At 47.2% G+C, this 24,355-nt stretch overlaps 1 protein-coding gene across 1 annotated transcript in view; it reads right to left on the reverse strand.

Moving 5' to 3' along the window:
• LOC126295216 (growth factor receptor-bound protein 14-like) overlaps positions 1-24,355 on the reverse strand; it is an 857,388-nt gene that overhangs the window by 338,874 nt on the left and 494,159 nt on the right. Inside the window, exon 5 of the mRNA XM_049987559.1 lies at positions 24,091-24,221. Within this exon, the coding sequence (XP_049843516.1) occupies positions 24,091-24,221 (131 nt within the window). The remainder of the gene's footprint in view (positions 1-24,090; positions 24,222-24,355) is intronic.

The raw sequence follows: 24,355 nt of genomic DNA on the forward strand, positions 1-24,355 counted from the left end.
GAAGAGCAATTCGGGGATGCCGATTACATCTTTGAACACGATCGAGCATCTATTCATAATGTACGGCCTGTGGCGGACTGGTTACACGGCAATGTCCCTGTAATGGGCTGGCCTGCACAGAGTCCTGACCTGAATCCTATACAACACCTTTGGGACGTTTTCGAACGCCGACTTCGTGCCAGGCCTCACCGACCGACATCGATACCTCTCCTCAGTGCAGCACTCTGCGAAGAATGCGCTGCCATTCCCCAAGAAACCTTCCAGCAGCTGATTGAACGTACGCCTGCGAGAGTGGAAGCTGTCATCAAGGGTAAGGGTGGGCCAACACCATATTGAATTCCAGCATTACCGATGGAGGGCGCCACTTGTAAGTCATTTTCAGCCAGGTGTTCGGATACTTCTGATCACATGCAACCTACAAAATGTTCCACCTCCTTGCTGTACTCAAGCTTGATCTGCCTCTACAACACTTACTCGCCAGATTTTCTTCACCGAGTGAAGTGGCGCAGTGGATAGCACACTGGAATCGCATTCGGGCGAGCGACGTGTCAAACCCGCATCCAGCCATCGTCATTTAGGTTGCCCGTGGTTTCCCTAAGTCGCTTAAGGCAAATGCTGGGCTGGGTCCTTTGCAACAGGAAGGCTGCATTCCTTCCCATCTTTCCTTAATCATATGGGACCGATGACCTGGCTGTGTGGTCCCCTTCCCTGTATCAACCAAGCAAACAACACTTTCTTGCATAATGAGATTTTCACTCTGCCGCAGAGTGTGCGCTGATATGGAACTTCCTGGCAGATTAAAACTGTGCGCCGGACCGAGACTCGAACTCGGGACCTTTGCCTTTCGCGGGCAAGTGCTCTACCACCTGAGCTACCCAAGCACGACTCACGCCGACTCCCCCAGCTTTACTCCCGCCAGTTAATACTTTCTTCCACTGACAAACTGGCTGTTGGTTTCTGTCTCGGGTTCTTCGACCGATGTTTGTCCCATGAGTTTTCTGTCGGCTACGGCCTTTCTGCCATACATTCCCAGAGTGACGGACAGAATCTGGAGTATATTGCGCGAACACGGCGTAAGGTATATTTACAAACCGACAAAGAAGATCGGCAAGGGAGAAATGGAACTGCCGGCCGTGGTGGCCGAGCGGTTCTAGGCTCTTCAGTCCGGAACCGCGCTGCTGCTACGGTAGCAGGTTCGAATCCTGCATCGGGCACGTATGTGTGTGATGTCCTTAGCTGAGTTACGTTTAAATAGTTGTGGGCTAAAAAAGGGAATGCTGCGAAGATAGAAGAGATATTAGGCATAAGGATGAGATAAGGCGAAGAGGCGAACAATTGTGGCAAGAATTATGGGAAACATAAGAAACAGGTCGCACAACATTTGAACTTCTTCCTAACGTCAGGGAACTATTGGGCATGAGATACTTTGAACCTACCCGAGGACTGATCCACTTTCTCACTGGTGATGGGCCACACCCGACATACACTCCTGGAAATGGAAAAAAGAACACATTGACACCGGTGTGTCAGACCAACCATACTTGCTCCGGACACTGCGAGAGGGCTGTACAAGCAATGATCACACGCACGGCACAGCGGACACACCAGGAACCGCGGTGTTGGCCGTCGAATGGCGCTAGCTGCGCAGCATTTGTGCACCGCCGCCGTCAGTGTCAGCCAGTTTGCCATGGCATACGGAGCTCCATCGCAGTCTTTAACACTGGTAGCATGCCGCGACAGCGTGGACGTGAACCGTATGTGCAGTTGACGGACTTTGAGCGAGGGCGTATAGTGGGCATGCGGGAGGCCGGGTGGACGTACCGCCGAATTGCTCAACACGTGGGGCGTGAGGTCTCCACAGTACATCGATGTTGTCGCCAGTGGTCGGCGGAAGGTGCACGTGCCCGTCGACCTGGGGCCGGACCGCAGCGACGCACGGATGCACGCCGAAACCGTAGGATCCTACGCAGTGCCGTAGGGGACCGCACCGCCACTTCCCAGCAAATTAGGGACACTGTTGCTCCTGGGGTATCGGCGAGGACCATTCGCAACCGTCTCCATGAAGCTGGGCTACGGTCCCGCACACCGTTAGGCCGTCTTCCGCTCACGCCCCAACATCGTGCAGCCCGCCTCCAGTGGTGTCGCGACAGGCGTGAATGGAGGGACGAATGGAGACGTGTCGTCTTCAGCGATGAGAGTCGCTTCTGCCTTGGTGCCAATGATGGTCGTATGCGTGTTTGGCGCCGTGCAGGTGAGCGCCCCAATCAGGACTGCATACGACTGAGGCACACAGGGCCAACACCCGGCATCGTGATGTGGGGAGCGATCTCCTACACTGGCCGTACACCTCTGGTGATCGTCGAGGGGACACTGAATAGTGCACGGTACATCCAAACCGTCATCGAACCCATCGTTCTACCATTCCTAGACCGGCAAGGGAACTTGCTGTTCCAACAGGACAATGCACGTCCGCATGTATCCCGTGCCACCCAACGTGCTCTAGAAGGTGTAAGTCAACTACCCTGGCCAGCAAGATCTCCGGATCTGTCCCCCATTGAGCATGTTTGGGACTGGATGAGGCGTCGTCTCACGCGGTCTGCACGTCCAGCACGAACGCTGGTCCAACTGAGGCGCCAGGTGGAAATGGCATGGCAAGCCGTTCCACAGGACTACATCCAGCATCTCTACGATCGTCTCCATGGGAGAACAGCAGCCTGCATTGCTGCGAAAGGTGGATATACACTGTACTAGTGCCGACATTGTGCATGCTCTGTTGCCTGTGTCTATGTGCCTGTGGTTCTGTCAGTGTGATCATGTGATGTATCTGACCCCAGGAATGTGTCAATAAAGTTTCCCCTTCCTGGGACAATGAATTCACCGTGTTCTTATTTCAATTTCCAGGAGTGTATTTATGTTGGTTCGGGAAAAGGGCCAGACCCGCGTGTGAATGTGGTGCGTTGGAGGGTACCCCCGATCATTTGGTCTACGAGTGCCCCCTTTTCAATGATGCAGCATCCACATTACGTGACCAATTACCTGACCATGACACATACCACCTGCTTAGACAAGAAGGCACTTTTCAAATCCTTAACCAATTGGCGGACGAGGTATCACGAGGAGTGTTAAAAGTATACCTGAGGGAGTAAACTAATGAACAATTTGAGACGCACCAGACACTGAATCTAGCGCTCTGTTCCTATACCGGCAGTGCGTGGACAGGCCGACTTTCCTTGTAGTCTGGAATCCAACCGCGTAAAGGAGTAGGGGGGACTGATGTGCGACACCACCGATACAGGACAAAGCATCGGACTTGGCTTAGATTAGGATTGGGAAACTACATATTTCAGGAACCTGCAGCGAATTTCATGGCCTGCCCAGTTTCAGGGCCACGATCATCGGATTAGCTCGATGAGCAAGGCTCTAAAAAAGTAGGTTTATAAATTAGTGACACAACTGTGACTCTGCAGGCAGTAGAGCTGGGTTAAGCGTACGTTATATAAAGTTAATATTAGTAATAGTAAATTAGTTGCCCATTGTTATCTAGTTATAGCCGCGCGGGATCAGCCGAGCGGTCAGGGGCGCTGCAGTCGTGGACTGTGCGGCTGGCCCCGGCGGAGGTTCGAGTCCTCCCTCGTGCATGGCTGTGTGTGTTTGTCCTTAGGATAATTTAGGTTAAGTAGTGTGTAAGCTTAGGGACTGATGACCTTAGCAGTTAAGTCCCATAAGACTTCGCACACATTTGAACATTTTTTTAATCTAGTTATAGCTGTAGCTCACTAATAAATTAAATTTGTATCCAGCGCCAATTAATGTTGGATAAAATTAGGACCCAATAATCATTTAGGGAAGTAGTTTAAGTCGTATAAATATTATAAATTTGTAATAAAGTTCTAGGGGACTGGTGACCTCAGATGTTAAGTCCCGTAGTGCTCACAGCCATTTGAACCATTTTGAGAAAAGGGACGCAATTGCAATGTCGGCAATATACTACATACCATGCAAAAAATATGGCTCTGAGCACTATGCGACTTAACTTCTGAGGTCATCAGTCCCCTAGAACTTAGAAGTAATTAATCCTAACTAACCTAAGGACACCACACACATCCATGCCCGAGGCAGGATTCGAACCTGCGACCGTAGCACGTACCATGCACATGCGGAAAGGTTTATCTCGGAATCACTGGACGATCAATCTACACCAGGATCAAAGAACGTAAGCGAAATTGCAGGTTGGGGGAGGTGGAGAACTTATAATGCTGCTTAAAATCCGTTTTTTATTCATACGACCGGTTTCGGTTAATCCAGAACCATCTTCAGATCTGATATTTCAGTTACAGGAGTAACCCGTACAAATACAGCAACTTTCACATGCTACGTCACAAGTGACAGGTTACTCCTGTAACTGAAATATCAGATCTGAAGATGGTTCTGAATGAACCGAAACCGGTCATATCAATAAAAAAAATTTGCAATCAAGACGGATTTGAAGTAACATTATAAAATCACTGATTGCTGTTATCCCATAAGACATTATATCTGCTTTTGCAAAGTGGAGAAATTAGATGTGTCAGAGCACACGCTGTGTAAGCCCAGCTGCGTGGTAAATTTTGCCGGCACCCAAGTTTTGGCTGTAGAGCTATCACTCCCACTTGTTCAGGGAGGATGTAGAAATACACGAGAAAGAAGAAGTGTCATGGTAAACGGATCCTGGCTTCCCGTACTGCAGCGAACGACCGTCGCAGGTAGCGAGAGGAGAACCGCACCGGAAATGACCGCGGAGAAGCCCTCGGACGTTGCCGCGCCAGGTAGAAACTACATAGTCTGCGGCTGCAAGCTCGGCTCCAGTTCACCAACGGCAATGGAGAGTGAAGATTTGACAATGCCAGCCACTCGTGCTGGCGAAACTTCAGTCAAATCACCGGACGAATGTCGACCGAAGAACCCGCGACAGAAGCCAACAAATTGTCAACAAGTGGCCATGAAAGCCTTAACAACTTTGCTCCATTACCAGATCGACGATTCCTTGGCGCTTCGGGATGCGTCCTCTCAACCGAGCCCTTCTTTTTGTGAACCTATACCTAAAAATTTATTTTCTCCACAATTCGTCTCTGTACCTCTCCAATTTTATCATCTATCCTTCATCATCCTTCCACAGCAGCTAAATTCAAAAGCTACACTACTGGCCATTAAAATTGCTACTCCAAGAAGAAATGCGGATGATAAACGGGTATTCATTGGAGAAATATATTATTCTAAACTGACATGTGATTACGTTTTCACGCAATTTGGGTGCATAAATCCTGAGAAATCAGTACCGAGAACAACCACCTCTGGCCGTAATAACGGCCTTGATACGGCTAGGCATTGAGTCAAACAGAGCTCGGATGCCGTGTACAGGTACAGCTGCCCACGCAGCTACAACACGATACCACAGTTCACCAAGAGTAGTGACTGGCGTATTGTGACGAGCCAGTTGCTCGGCCACCATTGACCAGACGTTTTCAGTTGGTGAGAGATATGGAGAATGTGCTGGTCAGGGCAGCAGTCGAACATTTTCTGTATCCAAAAAGGCCCGTACAAGACCTGCAACATGCGGTCGTGCATTATCCTGCTGAAATGTAGGGTTTCGCAGCGATCGAATCAAGGGTAGAGCCACGGGTCGTAATACACCTGAAATGTAACATCCACTGTTTAAAGTGCCGTCAATGCGAACGAGAGGTGACCGAGACGTGTAACCAGTGGCACCCCATACCGTCACTCCGGCTGATACGCCAGTATGGCGATGACGAATACACGCTTCCAATGTGCGTTCACCGCCATGTCGCCAGACACGGATGCGACCATCGTGACGCTGTAAACAGAACCTGGATTCATCCGAAAAAATGACGTTTTGCCATTCGTGCACCCAGGTTCGTCGTCGAGTACACCACCGCAGACGCTCCTGTCTGTGATGCAGCGTCAAGAGTAACCGCAGCCACGGTCTCCGAGCTGATAGTCCGTGCTGCTGCAAACGTCGTCGAACTGTTCGTGCAGATGGTTGTTGTCTTGCAAACGTCCCCATCTGTTCATTCAGGGATCGAGACGTGGCTGCACGATCCGTTACAGCGGTGCGGATAAGATGCCTGTCATCTCGACTGCTAGTGATACGAGGCCGTTGGGATCCAGCACGGCGTTCCGTATTACCCTCCTGAACCTATCGATTCCATATCCTACTAACAGTCACTGGATCTCGACCAACGCGAGCAGCAATGTCGCGATACGATAAACCGCAATCGCGATAGGCTGCAATCCGACCTTTATCAAGGTCGGAAACGTGATAGTACGCATTTCTCATCCTTACACGAGGCATCAAAACAAAGTTTGACCAGGCAACGCCGGTCAACTGCCGTTTGTGTATGAGAAGTCGGTTGGAAACTTTCCTCATGTGAGCACGTTGTAGGTGCCGCCGCCGGCGCCAACCGTGTGTGAATGCTCTGAAAAGCTAATCATTTGCGTATCACAGCATCTTATTCGTGTCGGTTAAATTTCGCGTCTGTAGCACGTCATCTTCTTGGTGTAGCAGTTGTAATGGCCAGTGGTGTACCACCCTATTCCTGTCTCAAGTGTTCACCGTCCACGCTCCATTTCGCCACGAGCCTACACTCCAGACACATACTTTCAGAAGAGACTTCCCAAGAGTTAAAATTATAATTCATACTAACAAATTCCCCTTCTCCAGAAACGCTTCTCTTGCTACTCTCAGTTTACATTTTATGCGCGCTCTGCATCGTCGGTCGTCAGTTACTTTGCTATTCTACTAGCCAAATTCATGTACTACTTACAGTGTTCATTTCCTGATGCACCCAAATGAGCTACTAAGACATTATCCACCGCGCGGCACTGAATACCCCCCACTGGCGCTGAGGCTGTGTGACGTGGTATGAGAAACGCGGGATGACCGCCCGATTAGAGGCGCCATGTCACGGATTGCGCGGCCCTCCCGCCGGAGGTTCGAGACCTCCCCTGGGCATAGCCGTGTGTGCTGTTCTTGGCGTAAGTTTGTTTAATCAGTGTGTAAGTCAAGGGACCGATGACCTCAGCTGTTTTGTCCATTAGGAATTCACACACATTTGATGCGGTATCATAAGCATACACGGTGATTCCATGATGCTGTTGCAGACTCTCATTGGTGTTGGAGAAGACTAAATGTACCAATGTAAGATAAAGATCCGTGAACTGGAAACGAAAGGGTCAAAACTTGTAAGCAAAGTCGTTCTGGCACTGATGTCCATGAGACTTCAGGGTAGACAGCTTTCAGAGGTGGTAGTAGGCACCAAAACAAGAAGAAAGTGTCCAGTAAACAGGGGCTCTAAAATGCATACTGTACCACCTTGGGCATTTTCGATACTGTGGAACACAGCTTTTCTGGTGAAAAAATGTGCCCACAGCTCTTTAAGTATGCACCTAGTGCCTTTTCTCTTGTTTGTTTTCGTCCATACTATGTCCTCCGAAAATATGGAGACAAAAGAGCTTGTAGCAAAATGTGTTTCACAGCGTCAAAGATGAGCAAGCGCTCATAGGCGATGCGCCGCGAAAGGTACTGGCCTAGCGCGACAGCCATCTAGCGGCAGAACGGGTGAAACTACGAAAATTAGCAGACACATTATCCCAGCGCTAGAGTAGAGAGGGTTCTGAACTGCCATCTGTCCGCGATTGAGGAAGTTTTGCGCATGCGCACTAGGCAGCGATAACTCGCGCATGCGCATAAAGAAGTACCCCAGTGCTGTCTGTTTGTTATTTGGTTATCGTTAGGTGGCTGACGGCCTTGGGAGAGCCAGTCCTGACACAACCCTACCATCTGGTGAGCAAGATGTATGAGACAGGCGAAGTACCCTCAGACTTCAAGAAGAATATAATAATTCCAATCCCAAAGAAAGCAGGTGTTGACAGATGTGAAGGTTACCGAACTATCAGTTTAATAAGTCATGGCTGCAAAATACTAACACGAATTCTTTACAGACGAATGGAAAATCTAGTAGAAGCCGACCTCGGGGAAGATCAGTTTGGTTTCCGTAGAAATACTGGAACACATGAGGCAATACTGACCCTACGGCTTATCTTAGAAGAAAGATTAAGGAAAGGCAGACCTACGTTTCTAGCATTTGTAGACTTAGAGAAAGCTTTTGACAATGTTGACTGGAATACTCTTTTTCAAATTCTGAAGGTGGCAGGGGTAAAATACAGGGAGCGAAAGGCTATTTACAATTTGTATAGAAACCAAATGGCAGTTATAAGAGTTGAGGGGCATAAAAAGGGAAGCAGTGGTTGGTAAGGGAGTGAGACAGGGTTGTAGCCTCTCCCCGATGTTATTCAATCTGTATATTGAGCAAGGAGTGAAGGAAACAAAAGAAATATTCTGTATTAAAATCCATGGAGAAGAAATAAAAACTTTGAGGTTCGCCGATGGCATTGTAATTCTGTGAGAGACAGCAAAGGACTTGGAAGAGCAGTTGAACGGAATGGATAGTGTCTTGAAAGGAGGATATAAGAGGAACATCAACAAAAGCAAAAGGAGGATAATGGAATGTCAGGTGATGCTGAGGGAATTAGATTAGAAAATGAGACACTTAAAGTAGTAAAGGAGTTTTGCTATTTGCGGAGCAAAATAACTGATGATGGTCGAAGTAGAGAGGATATAAAACGTAGTCTGGCAATGGCAAGGAAAGCGTTTCTGAAGAAGAGAAATTTGTTAACATCGAGTATAGATGTAAGTGTCAGGAAGTCATTTCTGAAAGTATTTGTATGGAAGTGAAACATGGACGATAACTAGTTTCGACAAGAAGAGAATAGAAGCTTTCGAAACGTGGTGCTACAGAAGAATGCTGAAGATTAGATGGGTAGATCACATAACTAATGAGGAGGTATTGAATAGGATTGGGGAGAAGAGAAGTTTGTGGCACAACTTGACCAGAAGGAGGGATCGGTTGGTAGGACATGTTCTGAGGCATCAAGGGATCACCGATTTAGTATTAGAGGGCAGCGTGGAGGGTAAAAATCGTAGAGGGAGACCAAGAGATGAATACAGTAAGCAGATTCAGAAGGATGTGGGTTGCAGTGGGTTCTGGGAGATGAAGAGGCTTACACAGGATAGGGTAGCATGGAGAGCTGCATCAAACCAGTCTCAGGACTGAAGACAACAACAACAAAGGTGGCTTTTGGCTAATTTAGGATTTTCGAATTGGGCATATTTCCGCATTTTTGTCAGTAAGTTGGTTTCATACATGCAGAAAAAGTTTTGTACCAGTAGACTCCTTTACACGAGCTATTTGCGAAAGCGTTTTTTACATTGATTGCTTGGTATTCTAGAAATGAAATGGTGCACAGAGGAGTTAAGCGTCTTAATTCAGGAAAGGTGTATGTATGACCCATTGTATCATAATAAGGTACGTGGGCAGTCGTTTCTTTCTGAGAAATATGCATACATCTACATCTACATCCATACTCCGCAAGCCAAATGACGGTGTGTGGCGGAGGGTACTTTGAGTACCTCTATCGGTTCTCCCTTCTATTCCAGTCTCGTATTGTTCGTGGAAAGAAAGATTGTCGGTATGCTTCTGTGTGGGCTCTAATCTCTCTGATTTTATCCTCATGGTCTCTTCGGGAGATATACGTAGGAGGGAGCAATATACTGCTCGACTCTTCGGTGAAGGTATGTTCTCGAAACTTCAACAAAAGCCCGTACCGAGCTACTGAGCGTGTCTCCTGCAGAGTCTTCCACTGGAGTTTATCTATCATCTCCGTAACGCTTTCGCGATTACTAAATGATCCTGTAACGAAGCGCGCTGCTCTCCGTTGGATCTTCTCTCTCTCTTCTATCAACCCTATCTGGTACGGATCCCACACTGCTGAGCAGTATTTGAGCAGTGGGCGAACAAGCGTACTGTAACCTACTTCCTTTGTTTTCGGATTGCATTTCCTTAGGATTCTTCCAATGGATCTCAGTCTGGCATCTGCTTTACCGACGATCAACTTTATATGATCATTCCATTTTAAATCACTCCTAATGCCTACTCCCAGATAATTTATGAAATTAACTGCCTCCAGTTGCTGACCTGCTGTATAAAGGATCTTTCTTTCTATGTATTTGCAGCACAGTACACTTGCCTACATTGAGATTCAATTGCCATTCCCTGCACCATGCGTCAATTCCTCCTGTATTTCAGTACAATTTTCCATTGTCACAACCTCTCGATATACTACAGAATCATCCGGAAAGAGCCACAGTGAACTTTCAATGTTATCCACACGGACATTTACATATATATTGTGAAAAGCAACGGTCCTACGACACTCCCCTGCGGCACACCTGAAATCACTCTTACTTCTGAAGACTTTTCTCCATTGAGAATGACATGCAGCGTTCTGTTATCTAGGATCTCTTCAATCCAATCACACAAGTGGTCTGATAGTCCATATGCTCTTACTCTGTTCATTAAACAACTGTGGGGAAGTGTATGAAACGCCTTTCGGAAGTCAAGAAACACGGCATCTGCCTGTGAACCCGTGTCTATGGCCCTCTGAGGCTCGTGGACGAATAGTGGGATCTGGGTTTCACACGATCGTCCTTTTCGAAACCCATGCTGATTCCTACAGAGTAGATTTCTAGTCTCCAGAAAAGTCATTATACTCGAACATAATACGTGTTCCAAAATTCTACAACTGATCGACGTTAGAGATATAGGTCTATAGTTCTGCACATCTGTTCGACGTCCCTTTTTGAAAACGGGGATGACCTGTGCCCTTTTCCAATCCTTTTGAACGCTACGCTCTTCTAGAGACCTACGGTACACAGCTGAAAAAAAGGGGCAACTTCCTTCACGTACTCTGTGTAAAATCGAACTGGTATCCCATCAGGTACAGCGGCTTTTCCTCTTTTGAGCGATTTTAATTGTTTCTCTATCCCTCTGTCGTCTATTTCGATATCTACCATTTTGTCATCTGTGCGACAGTCTAGAGAAGGAACTACAGTGCAGTCTTCCTCTGTGAAACAGCTTTGGAAGAAGACATTTAGTATTTCGGCCTTTAGTCTGTCATCCTCTGTTTGACTACCATTTTGGTCACAGAGTGTCTGGAGATTTTGTTTTGATCCACCTACCGCTTTGACATAGGACCAAAATTTCTTAGGATTTTCTGCCAAGTCAGTACATAGAACATTACTTTCGAATTCATTGAAAGCCTCTCGCATAGCCGTCCTCACACTACATTTCGCTTCGCGTAATTTTTGTTTGTCTGCAAGGCTTTGGCTATGTTTATGCTTGCTGTGAAGTTCCCTTTGCTACCGCAGCAGTTTTCTAACTCGGTTGTTGTACCACAGTGGTTCTTTTCCATCCCTTACGATCTTGCTTGGCACATAATCATCTAACGCATATTGTACGATGGTTTTGAACTTTGTCCACTGATCCTCAACACTTTCTGTACTTGAGACAAAACTTTTGTGTTGAGCCGTCAGGTACTCAGAAATCTGCTTTTTGTCACTTTTGCTAAGCAGAAAAATCTTCCTACCTTTTTTAAAGTTTCTATTTACGGCTGAAATCATCGATGCAGCAACCGCTTTATGATCGCTGATTCCCTGTTCTGCGTTAACTGTTTCAAATAGTTCTGGTCTGTTTGTCACCAGAAGGGCCAATATGTTTTCGCCACTAGTCGGTTCTCTGTTTAACTGCTCAAGGTAGTTTTCAGATAATGCACTTCAAAAAATTTCACAGGATTCATTGTCCCTGCCACGTTACACGGTGATTTTCGATTTGTGTCGTAATGGCTTACTTACGAAAGTTCATGTTTGAGTTGATTGCATCTCTTGCGTTATTTCGGTAGGCCAGAAAAGAGAAACTGGCACTGACATGGTAGAAATTCGCCAGTATACGTAATGTTACAACCATCCTGCGACATAGCAAGGCTTTTACCGCTATTTTTATCAGTGATCTAGATTGGTATTATCAAAAACGTATAAACATATGATTCTATTCTTACATTCGAGTATGTGAGTAAGATAGCCTCCCTCATGACTGTGTCACACTTGCTAAATCCACCCTCTATCACAGACAGCAGCTTCTCGAAACAGGCCATGTACCGGGTGATCAAAAAGTCAGTATAATGTTGAAAAGTTAATAAACCGCGGAATAATGTAGATAGAGAGGTAAAAATTGACACTCATGATTGGAATGACATGGGGTTTCTTTAGAACAAAAGAAAACCAAGTTCACAAAATGTCCGACAGTAGCGAGTCCTTTGGTGGTGATCGTGTGCTCAGCCGCCACTTTCGTCATGTTTGGCCTCCCAGGTCCCCAGACCTCAGTCCGTGCGATTATTGGCCTTGGGGTTACCTGAAGTCGTAAGTGTATCGTGATCGACCGACATCTCTAGGGAAGCACAAAAAGACAACATCCGACGCCAATGCCTCACCATAACTCCGGACATGCTGTACAGTGCTGTTCACAACATTATTCCTCGACTACAGCTATTGTTGAGGAATGACGGTGGACATATTGAGCATTTCCTGTAAAGAACATCGTCTTTGCTTTTGTTTTACTTTGTTATGCTACTTATTGCTTTTCTGATCAGATGAAGCCATATCCGTCGGACATTTTTTGAACTTTTGTGTTTTTGTTTTTGTTTTTTGTTCTAATAAAACCCCATAACATTCCAAGTATGTGTGTCAATTTGTACCTCTCTAATTACATTATTCCGTGATTTATTCAGTTTTCGAAATCATACTGACTTTTGATCACTTGGTACATCCTCACGAAGTTTCGAAATTCCTGCGGTTCTTCGAGCCTCAGCCCTTTCATAAGCAGCGAATATAATCCCTTCCCTTCGTCCCTTGTTTTCAGCCAGAGTCGAACTCAACAACGTCTGGCTTCTCGTTTCCGTCGTCGTTCTGCCCTAATCTGAAGATTTACTGTCACTGCCAGGGCAATAGCTGCAAAAACAAGTGGATCCTCCATGTGCAAAACGCAATATACATAGATATACCTTTGTAACTAGGTGTCGCAATATAAAAGCAATGAATCTGTAATTCACTACAGTAGCAACCTGCATCAGATAATAACAATTACTTAATACATAACGATAGAAAACAATTTCTTATTAAATAGGATCCTTGAGCTCACATAAATAATTTGGACGAATGACGTTCAGCCGAGCCTTGTGGCCGCCCGGTTCTAGGCGCTTCAGCCCGGAACCGCGCTGCTGCTACGGTCGCAGGTTCGAATCCTGCCTCGGGCATGGACGTGTGTGATGTCCTTAGGTGAGACAGTTCTATTTGCGTTTCGCCCGTTATTACCGTCAACTCCGTCTGCCCCTGATAGCTGAGTGGTCAGCGTGACGGAATATCATACCTAATGGCCAAGGTTCGATTCGGGGCTGGGTCGGGGATTTTCCCCGCCGAGGGACTCGGTGTTTTGTTGTCCTTATGATCATCATTTGATCCCCTTTGAGACACAAGTCGCGGAAGTGGCGTCAACTCAAAAGTTTTGTAGCGGGCAAATGGTCTACCCGACGGGAGGCTCTTGACACACGGCATTTACACTACTGGCCATTAAAATTGCCACACCACGAAGATGACGTGCTACAGACGCGAAATTTAACCGACATGAAGAAGATGCTGTGATGTGGAAATGATTAGCTTTTCAGAGCATTCACACAAGGATGGCGCCGGTGGCGACACCTACAACGTGCTGACACGAGGAAAGTTTCCAACCGATTTCTCATACACAAACGACAGTTGACCCGCGTTGCTTGCTGAAACGTTGTTGTCATGCCTCGTGTAAGGAGGAGAAATGCGTACCATCACGTTTCCGACTTTAATAAAGGTCGGTTTGCAGCCTATCGCGATTGCCGCTTATCGTATCGCGACATTGCTGCTCGCGTTGGTCGAGATCCAATGTCTGTTAGCAGAATATGGAATCGGTGGGTTCAGGAGGGTAATACGGAACGCCGTGCTGGATCGCAATGGCCTCGTATCACTAGCTGTCGAGATGACAGGCATCTTATCCGCACGGCTGTAACGGATCGTGCAGCCGCGTCTCGATCCCTGAGTCAACAGATGGGGACGTTTGCAAGACAACAACCATCTGCACGAACAGTTCGACGACGTTTGCAGCAGCACGGACTATCAGCTCGGAGACCGTGGCTGCGGTTACCCTTGACGCTGCATCAGAGACAGGAGCGCCTGCGATGGTGTACTCGACGACGAACCTGGGTGCACGAATGGCTAAACGTCATTTTTTCCGATGAATCCAGTTTCTGTTTACAGCATCACGATGGTCGCATACGTGTTTGGAGACATCGAGGTGAACGCACATTGGAAGCGTGTATTCGTCATCGCCATGCTGGAGTATCACCCGACGTGATGGTATGGGGTGCCATTGGTTACACGTCTCGGTCACTGCATTGACGGCACTTTGAACAGTGGACGTTACATTTCAGATGTGTTACGACCCGTGGCTCTACCCTTGATTCGATCGCTGCGAAACCCTACATTTCAGCAGGATAATGCACGACTGCATGTTGCAGGTCCTGTACGGGACTTTCTGGATACAAAAATGTTCGACTGCTGCCCTGTCCAGCACATTCTGCAGATCTCTCACCAATTGAAAACGTCTCGTCAATGGTGGCTGAGCAAATGGCTCGTCACAGTATGCCAGTCACTACTCTTGATGAACTGTGGTATCGTGTTGAAGCTGCATGGGCAGCTGTACCTGTACACGCCATCCGAGCTCTGTTTGACTGAATGTCCAGGGGTATCAAGGCCAGAGGTGGTTGTTCTGGGTATTGATTTTCCAGGATCTATGCACCCAAATAGCGTGATAATGTAATCACATGTCTGTTCAATATATTTGTCCAATGAATACCTCTTTATCATCTGCATTTCTTCTTGGTGGAGCATTTTTAGTGGCCAGTAGTGTATTCAATAAATGATTTTTTTTTATGAATTTGGTCGCATTACTTATGGAACGCACCTTGTATACCCCGCATGTGTGGTGTAATGCGTGTACGTGAACCAGCCTGTAGTTGCAAATAATCGCCGTTGGGGCGCTGGTGCATAGCCTAGAGTCCACGTTAATTGGACGTTCCTTACTCGTTGAGGTCCATACTACCAACTCTGAAAGCAGCCTACACTAGAATCTTAGCAACAACAGTAGATTGTTCCAGCAATAAGCGCTACCCGCACTGTGGGATGAAGAGATTAGGTACACGAGAGGGAATCGTGGCGCGCTTCCCCAAAGAAACGAGAAAGCGGACCAACAAAAAATGATAATAAAAAAAAGGCAGAGATCGCCGCAGGGACAGGCAGACAGCAAAAGGAAGACAGTAGTGTTGCGTCAGGGGGAGAGGGCGCGAGTCAGCGACCGGCGCACGGCTGACGCGTCAGCGCGTATCGGCATCTGGCGCTGTCAGAGTCCCACGTCTGGGGCTTATCTGCGGACTGTGGCCGCAGAATCTGGGCCACGCCGGCTGTGGGCAGACACACAGAAGAGAGGGACAGAGAGAGGCAGACACAAAGTACCGCCGCCAAGGCTGGAGGCGGCCGGCTTCCAGGAACTCGCCGCTAGCTCGCCATTAGCTAGCCAGCGATAACACGGCCGGCCCGCCTGTGCATGCGTGCGTGCCACGTCAGCCAGACCGCTCGCTGCCAAGTGCCAGGGTTGTAGCAGCCACGAGCTGCGACACGGCCGCGATCTGAACACCGACCCCAATGTAGAATAAATTCCCTTTACTTCACGTCAGGGGTTAGAAATTGCACTGCTGCCCATTGAAATTGCTACACCAAGAAAAAATGCAGATGATAAGCGGGTATTCATTGGATAAATATACTAGAAATGACGTGCGATTACATTTTCACGCAATTTGGGTGCATTGATCCTGAGAAAGCTGGCCCTAATAACGGCCTCGATACGCCTGTGCATTGAGTCAAACAGAGCTCGGATGGCGTGTACAGGTACAGCTGCCCGTGCAGCTTCAACACGATACCACAGTTCACCGAGAGTAGTGAGTGGCGTATTGTGACGAGCCAGTTGCTCGGCCACCATTGACCGGACGTTTCCAAATGGTGAGAGATCTGGAGAATGTGCTGGCCAGGGCAGCAGTCGAACATTTTCCGTATCCAGAGAGGCCCCTACAGGACCTGCAACATGCGGTCGTGCATTATCCTGCTGAAATTTAGGGATTCGTAAGGATTGAATGAAGGGCAGAGCCAAGGGTCGTAACACATCTGAAATGTAACGTCCACTGTTAAAAAGTGCCGTCAATGCGAAAAAGAGGTGACCGAGACGTGTAACCGATGGCACCCCATACCATCACGCCGGGTGATACGCCAGTATGGCAATCACAAATACACGCTTCCAATGTGCAATCACCGCGATGTCGCCAAACACGGACGCAACCATCGTGATGCTGTAAACAGAACCTGGATTCATCCGAAAAAATGACGTTTTTCCATTGTTGCACCGAGGTTCCTTGTTGAGTAGACCATCGCAGGCGCTCCTGTCTGTGATGCAGCGTCAAGAGTAACCGCAGCCACGGTCTCCGAGCTGATAGTCCGTGCTGCTGCAAACGTCGTCGAACTGTTCGTGCAGATGGTTGTTGTCTTGCAAACGTCCCCATCTGTTTACTCAGGGATCGAGACGTGGCTGCACGATCCGTTACAGCCGTACGCATAAGATGCCTGTCATCTAAACTTCTAGTGATACGAGGCCGTTGGGATCCAGCACGGCGTTCCGTATTACCCTCCTGAACCCACCGATTCCATATTCTGACAACAGTCATTGGATCTCGACCAACGCAAGCAGCAGTGTCGCGATACGATACATCGCAATCGCGATAGGCTACAATCCGACCTCTATCAAAGTCGGAAACGTGATGGTACACATTTCTCCTCCTTACACGAGGCATCACGGCTACGTTTCACCAGGCAACGCCGGTCAACTGCTGTTTGTGTATGAGACATCGGTCGGAAACTTTCCTCATGTCAGCACGTTGTAGGTGTCGCCACCGGCGCCAATCTTGTGTGAATGCTCTGAAAAGCTAATCATTTGCATACCACAGCATCTTCTTCCTGTCGGTTAAATTTCGAGTCTGTAGCACGTCATCTTAGAATGGTGGACCTTTCAAGCGGTGTGCGGACATTTGCCACGCCGGACGTTTGCCACGGTTTTACATGTTCAGAAGGGTTGGGTCCCTTGTCTCCCCCTCCACCTCATCGCTTACTGAGCCTTTCCGCTGGTTTCTCTTAACATAGGACCAGAATCTCTATGGATTTTCCGCAACATTTCTAGAGAGAGTTTCGTTGTGGAAACTATTAAATGCATCTCGCATTGAAGTCCGCATCAAATATCGAGCCTCAGTAGCAAAACTTTGCCAATCTTCGAGATTTTCCGCTCGTCTGAATTACACTTGGCTTTTTCGGTGCTCCTGCGCCAGCTTTCTGTCGTTTTTTTTGTGTACCATGTGGGATCAGTACCGCCTCTTATTAATTTATTTGGTATGAATCTCTCGACTGCTGTTGATACTATTTCTTTGAACTTAAGCCACATATGGTCTTCTTCTCAGATAGTTTGGAAGGATTGGAGAGTGTCTCTGAACCGAATTTGTAGTTGCTATTATAAATAGATATATTTCGCGTTTAGTTTTGGTGAATTTCTTTGTTACGGCACTGAGCCTCGCTACGACTGTGTGTTCACTAATCCCTGTATCCGCCGTGAAGCTGAGGATTGTTTGTGGCTAAGAGGTCAGGTGTGTTTTCGTAACCATTTACAATTTGAATGGCCTGGTGAACTTATTCTTCAAAATAATTTTTAATAAAGCATTTGGAACAATTACGGAAGTTGTTTTCAATCTACAATAGGGTCTGAACATGTATTTTTGTCAACATATGGAGGGTAGATTGAAGTCACTGCGAACTATAATTGTATGATTAGGGTACCTATTTGTGATGAGACTCAAGTTTTCTTTGAACTGTTCAGTAACTGTTCCATCTGAGACCGGGAGACAGTTACTAATTTATTCCGGTTGTCGAATATAACCTCTGCCCATACTAAGTCACAGGAACTGTCTGCTTCAATGTCAATTGTGAACTGAAACACACGTTACATTATTTTTTCGTAAGTTGTGCTTCTTGTTTCTGTTGTAGTGCAGATCATTACAATTATGGCTTTTCCCTCGAAAACCTAGGCTGCTTTCTCTGTGACCCTGTAAATACCACAGGTAAACAGTGTAGAACAACAACGTACGTCACAAGCATAGCATTCTCCATTACTTCATTTCCTTATTTCTAACATTTTAAAATTGTACGTCGACTTTATATGAAATGTCAATCATAGATGTTCTTATCTCTATTTAGTGAACGTATTTTCAGTCATATTTTGAACCGCTACAGTTTATTGTTTCGCCGCAAACGATATCGGATTTTAGAGAGAAAATTAATATGGAGTATGTCGTTCTCCTTTTCAAATATTCCCATTCCCATTTCTCCTTTCCTTATTGTCTTTTGGGCATGAAGTTGTAGTAATTAAAGTAGGCACAAATGCAGTGGTCAAAAAAGATTAGCGAACACACGCATTCTCTTTACATCGTTCCTTTCTTGTTGCTCCCATGCCGATGGACTGTTTCTATCGCAATCAGTAAGCGTGAAAGGAAGCTACCGTACAGGCAGAGGGATCTATATTTGTACTTGGCAGAACTAATTACATACTGACATAATCGTCGCTATTGCTTTAGTTTCCCAAAAGTTACAAATATTTCGATTTTTCGGAAAAGAAGCTCAGTATTTGGCCAAGGTGTCGAAGAAGGAGGTCGCTTACGTACTGGTTGTATCGGGTAAGATGTGGAGGCGGCGGTTTGATAGCGGACAGAAGAAGTACGAGGAAGGGAGTCCCTTACCTGAGAGATCGTTACTCAAGCTACCTAGCGAAGGGGAAAGTGTGGCAAATGTCCGGTGTGGCAAATGTCCGCCATTCCGTAGCTGTACACATTTTTCCCCCTTCTTTTCAGAATCTAGACCCCCACCCCTTCTTCTGCCGGCAAAACCGAGCGGCCTTCTCCGCCAGTTCCTGAGGAGATACGCGGTGTAAACAAGTGTGTTTACCTGCGAGCCCGCTGTTCGCTTGAGACGCGTGGAGGCGGTCACGCAAACTTGTTTACTGACCGCTTAGTTTTCCGTCGGAATTTGCCCCTCCGGTATCTTGTTGTGCCCTTCTTCCAATCCACACACGTACATTAAAACATTTATTTTCTATTTTTTTTTTTCAGCTGTGATGGCCATTCTATTTCCTCCGGCCCGAATTCCCTGTTGCGCATATCCTGTTTCCGAGCTGGAGGCGCTTACAAATGAACGCTCGATCCAATGCCGTCCGTGATATAATGCTTGTGCCAGGGTTATCATAAAGTTACAATTATCACTTCCAAACAAATAAAGTTATCACTCTCACAGTCGCCGGCCGCGGTGGCCGTGCGGTTCTAGGCACTTCAGTCCGGAACCGTGTGACTGGTACGGTCGCAGGTTCGAATCCTGCGTCGGGCATGGATGTGTGTGATGTCCTTAGGTTAGTCAGGTTTCAGTAGTTCTAAGTTCCAGGGGACTGATGACCACAGATGTTAAGTCCCATAGTGCTCACTTGAATCTAGACACATGTTAGTGTGCCGGCCGTGATGACCGAGCGGTTCTAGGCGCTTCAGTCTGGAACAGCGCGACCGCTACGGTCGCAGGTTCGAATCCTGCCTCGGGCATGGATGTATGTGATGTCCTTAGGTTAGTTAGGTTTAAGTAGTTCTAAGTTCTAGGGGACTGATGACCTCAGAAATTGAGTCCCATAGTGCTCAGAGCCACTTGAATCTAGATACATCTTTGTGTGCCGGCCGTGGTGGCCGAGCGGTTCTAGGCGCTTCAGTCTGGAACAGCGCGACCGCTACGGTCGCAGGTTCGAATCCTGCCTCCGGCATGGATGTGTGTGATGTCCTTAGGTTAGTTAGGTTTAAGTAGTTCTAAGTTCTAGGGGACTGATGACCTCAGATGTTAAGTCCCATAGTGCTCACTTGAATCTAGACACATGTTAGTGTGCCGGCCGTGATGACCGAGCGGTTCTAGGCGCTTCAGTCTGGAACAGCGCGACCGCTACGGTCGCAGGTTCGAATCCTGCCTCGGGCATGGATGTGTGTGATGTCCTTAGGTTAGTCAGGTTTAAGTAGTTCTAAGTTCTAGGGGACTGATGACCTCAGATGTTAAGTCCCATAGTGCTCACTTGAATCTAGACACATGTTAGTGTGCCGGCCGTGATGACCGAGCGGTTCTAGGCGCTTCAGTCTGGAACAGCGCGACCGCTACGGTCGCAGGTTCGAATCCTGCCTCGGGCATGGATGTGTGTGATGTCCTTAGGTTAGTTAGGTTTAAGTAGTTCTAAGTTCTAGGCGACTGATGACCACAGATGTTAAGTCCCATAGTGCTCACAAGGGAACCTCCCCACCCCTCTCAGATTTAGCTATAAGTCGGCAAAGTGGATAGGCCTTGAAAAACTGAACACAGATCAATAGAGAAAACGGGAAGAAGTTGTGTGGAACTATGAAAAAAATAATCAAAATATACGAACTGAGCAGTCCATGCGCAAGATATGCAACATCAAGGTTAATGTGGGCTCAGCGCTACGGTCCCGTGGTTAGCGTGAGCAGCTGCAGAACGAAAGGTCCTTGGTTCAAGTCTTCCCTCTGAGGGGGGGGGTGCGATGAGGAGGTTCCCTTGTTAGAGCCATTTGAAGCATTTCGAACCGGTAACGGTACTTTTTGAATAAAGGAACTGAAAATAAATTTGTGGCTGGTTGCTGTCCCAACACCAACAACATTTGTCTTCAAATAACAGCCACGGTCTCCGACCATGTCATCACGTGAGAAAACTGAATTAAACGTAAATTAGTTAAAAACTATGGCGATCACACACTATATTCGGATTTAGGTTATGACACGTTCGATACGCCTGCCATCCTTGACGCAGACGAACAGCGAAATCCTGCATGGCCCGCCTGAAGTGTTGGAACATCGGTGCTGTCGATGTAATCCTGAATGGCTGTTTTGTGCTCAACAATGACTTTGGGCATATTTCCGTACACGTTGTCTTTAATACAGCCCCCACAAAAAGGAGTCGCATGTGTTCAGATCCGGAGAATATGGCGGCCAACCGAGGCCCATGCTTCGACCATAAATATAATAGACCGGCCCTGACGTCATTTTCGTGGCTCCAACATCTCCGGGCTAAAGTCTCGTGAATGTTGGCAAAACGTGGCTGTTTCGTGTTGCGCTTATGGCTGTGCTCAGCGTTATGTCGGGGGAAATGGCATTACATTTCACATGTAGGGGTTTGTATGATAGGGCAGATGCGTTTATTGAAATCTGCTGGAGTGACTTTTATATGTTTTTTACACTTGAAATAGAGTATCACGTAAATTAGAGTGTGGAAAGTGATGCCTGTAAAGTCAGACTCATATTACATTTTGGAAAGTATCTGCGATAATTCCGTTACAGGAGTAAGTATAACTGTTTTCTCGTTCCTACTCATAGGTTCCCTAACGATGAAAACCGAAGGCAGCTTTGGATGCAGGCCCTGAAACGGAGAAACTTTAAGCCATCTGCACATACGCGCCTTTTTGTATATCGTTCAAATGGCTCTGAGCACTATGGGACTCAACTACTTTGGTAATCAGTCCCCTAGAACTTAGAACTACTTAAACCTAACGAACCTAAGGACACCACACACATCCATGCCCGAGGCAGGATTCGAACCTGCCACCGTAGCAGTCGCACGGTTCCGGACTGCGCGCCTAGAACCGCGAGACCACCGCGGCCGGCTTTTGTATATACAAGTGAGATTATATAATAAGGTAAGAGCACCTATAGTCGACACATGAAGAGAATTTTTTTTCTACCTTCTAATACTGTTAAATAAATGTAGGCTCCAAAATTATTTTCTGAAACTTCAAAGCCTCACCTTTCGTCTAAAATATCATTTTTTTAAACTGATAATTTATACTTTTGTAAAAATAATAGGAAGTAACCTTTGTAGTGCACCTAAAATTGCTGCTATAAAATGCACCTGCTCGTAAAGTCGACAATTTTGGCACCTATAGCTGACATAATTCCCACATCCAATTTTCTTTTATAAGTGACTAGAGCTCAAAACGCGGCGAACCCAATATTAAAAGTTTTGACAAGAGTCCACTCTTACTGTTTAAAAGAATTTAACGACATTTTACTTTAACTGATAGTTTATAGTAATTTCGTCCCGCTGCCCACAGAGTGGCTTACGATGTATATGTTAGATTTTATAAATGGTACTGTGAACAAATCCAGGTCAAATGTAGGTGTGGCATAATTTTTCGCAAATAAAAAAGTAATTTTTGTTGGGAGCGTTAGCCAGTCAACTGAGAAATGTGGGGGAAATACGATACAAACATAGGATGGTAGACCGCTGATTTAAAATCCCGCCACGTTTTGCCAACAGTCACGTGGTTTATGTTGGAGCCACACCTGCCCTATAGCTTCTGCACAGCAAGGCCAGTGTACTGGTATCTATGGTCGAAGGACCCATGCTAGTGGGCTCTGGGTACCACAGAACCAAAGTGCTCCTCCAGGACATCAAACACTCTCCTACTTCGGTGGGGCCGACATTCGGCTTGCATTAACCACATCGTGTCGAAATCAGGGTCACTTTGGATAATGGAGATGAAATCGTCTTCCAGAACCTTTACGTACCACTCGGTAGTTACCGAGCCATCGAACAAAATCGCGCCGATTATTCCGTGACAGGACATCAAAAAATGGTTCAAATGGCTCTGAGCACTATGGGACTTAACATCTGTGGTCATCAGTCCCCTAGAACTTAGAACTACTTAAACCTAACTAACCTAAGGACAGCACACACATCCATGCCCGAAGCAGGATTCGAACCTGCGACCGTAGCGGTCGTGCGGTTCCACACTGAAGCGCCGGACATCACACACCACACAGTCGCCCATTGAGGGTGAAGAGACTTCTCTATCGTGAAATGCGGATTCTCAAGCCCCCAAATTTTGCCTGTTGACGAACCAGTCCAAATGAAAGTGGGCTTCCCGCGCATGCGCACCTAATTCCCATCATGCTCCGCGGCTAACCTTGCAGTTTGAACGTCGTATCACAAACGGTTCAAAAGTTACGATGATTTTCAAAAACTGGTTCAAATGTCTGTGAGCACTATTGCACTTAACATTCGCTAGATCTTAGAACTACTTAAACCTAACTGGCCTAAGAACATCACACACATCCATGCCCGTAGCGGTCGCGCGGTTCCGGACTGAAGCGCCTAGAACCGCTCGGCCACCACGGCCGGCACACAAAGATGTGTCTAGATTCAAGTGGCTCTGAGCACTATGGGACTCAATTTCTGAGGTCATCAGTGCCCTAGAACTTAGAACTACTGAAACCTAACTAACCTAACGACATCACACACATCCATGCCCGAGGCAGGATTCGAACCTGCGACCGTAGCGGTCGCGCTGTTCCAGACTGAAGCGCCTAGAACCGCTCGGTCATCACGGCCGGCACACTAACATGTGTCTAGATTCAAGTGAGCACTATGGGACTTAACATGTGAGGTCATCAGTCCCCTAGAACTTAGAACTACTTAAAACTAACTAACCTAAGGACATCACACACATCCATGCCCGAGGCAGGATTCGAACCTGCGACCGTAGCGGTCGCGCTGTTCCAGACTGAAGCGCCTAGAACCGCTCGGTCATCACGGCCGGCACACTAACATGTGTCTAGATTCAAGTGAGCACTATGGGACTTAACATCTGAGGTCATCAGTCCCGTAGAACTTAGAACTACTTAAACCTAACGAACCTAAGGACATCACACACATCCATGCCAGTAGCGGTCGCGCGGCTCCGGACTGAAGCGCCTAGAACCGCTCGGCCACCACGGCCGGCACACTAACATGTGTCTAGATGCTTAAGTTCAGATAGTGCATGTGTTGAGATAGAACTGCGGTGGAGTTGACACGTGAGGGAAGGAAGCGCAGCCGGTACTCACCTGCGGGCTGTGGAAGAACTCGTACTTGGAGAAGTCCTTGCGGAAGACGAATTTCTTGGCCTCGCGGTGGCCGAACGGCTGCGCGTCGAGATGCACGGCCAGTACCTCCTCGTGGTCCTCCAGCGAGCGCTCTGGAAGCACACAGCAGCACGTCACCCCGGCACGTACCACTCGGCGCTACAGCACAGCACAGACAACCAGGGACTACATATACACAGGGGCAGAGCATGGAGGTAAAAAATGAGAGTTGTCGTGACGCCACAAA

This window comes from Schistocerca gregaria, chromosome 11 (genome assembly GCF_023897955.1).
Source record: "Schistocerca gregaria isolate iqSchGreg1 chromosome 11, iqSchGreg1.2, whole genome shotgun sequence".
NCBI classification, from domain to species: Eukaryota; Metazoa; Arthropoda; class Insecta; order Orthoptera; family Acrididae; genus Schistocerca; species Schistocerca gregaria.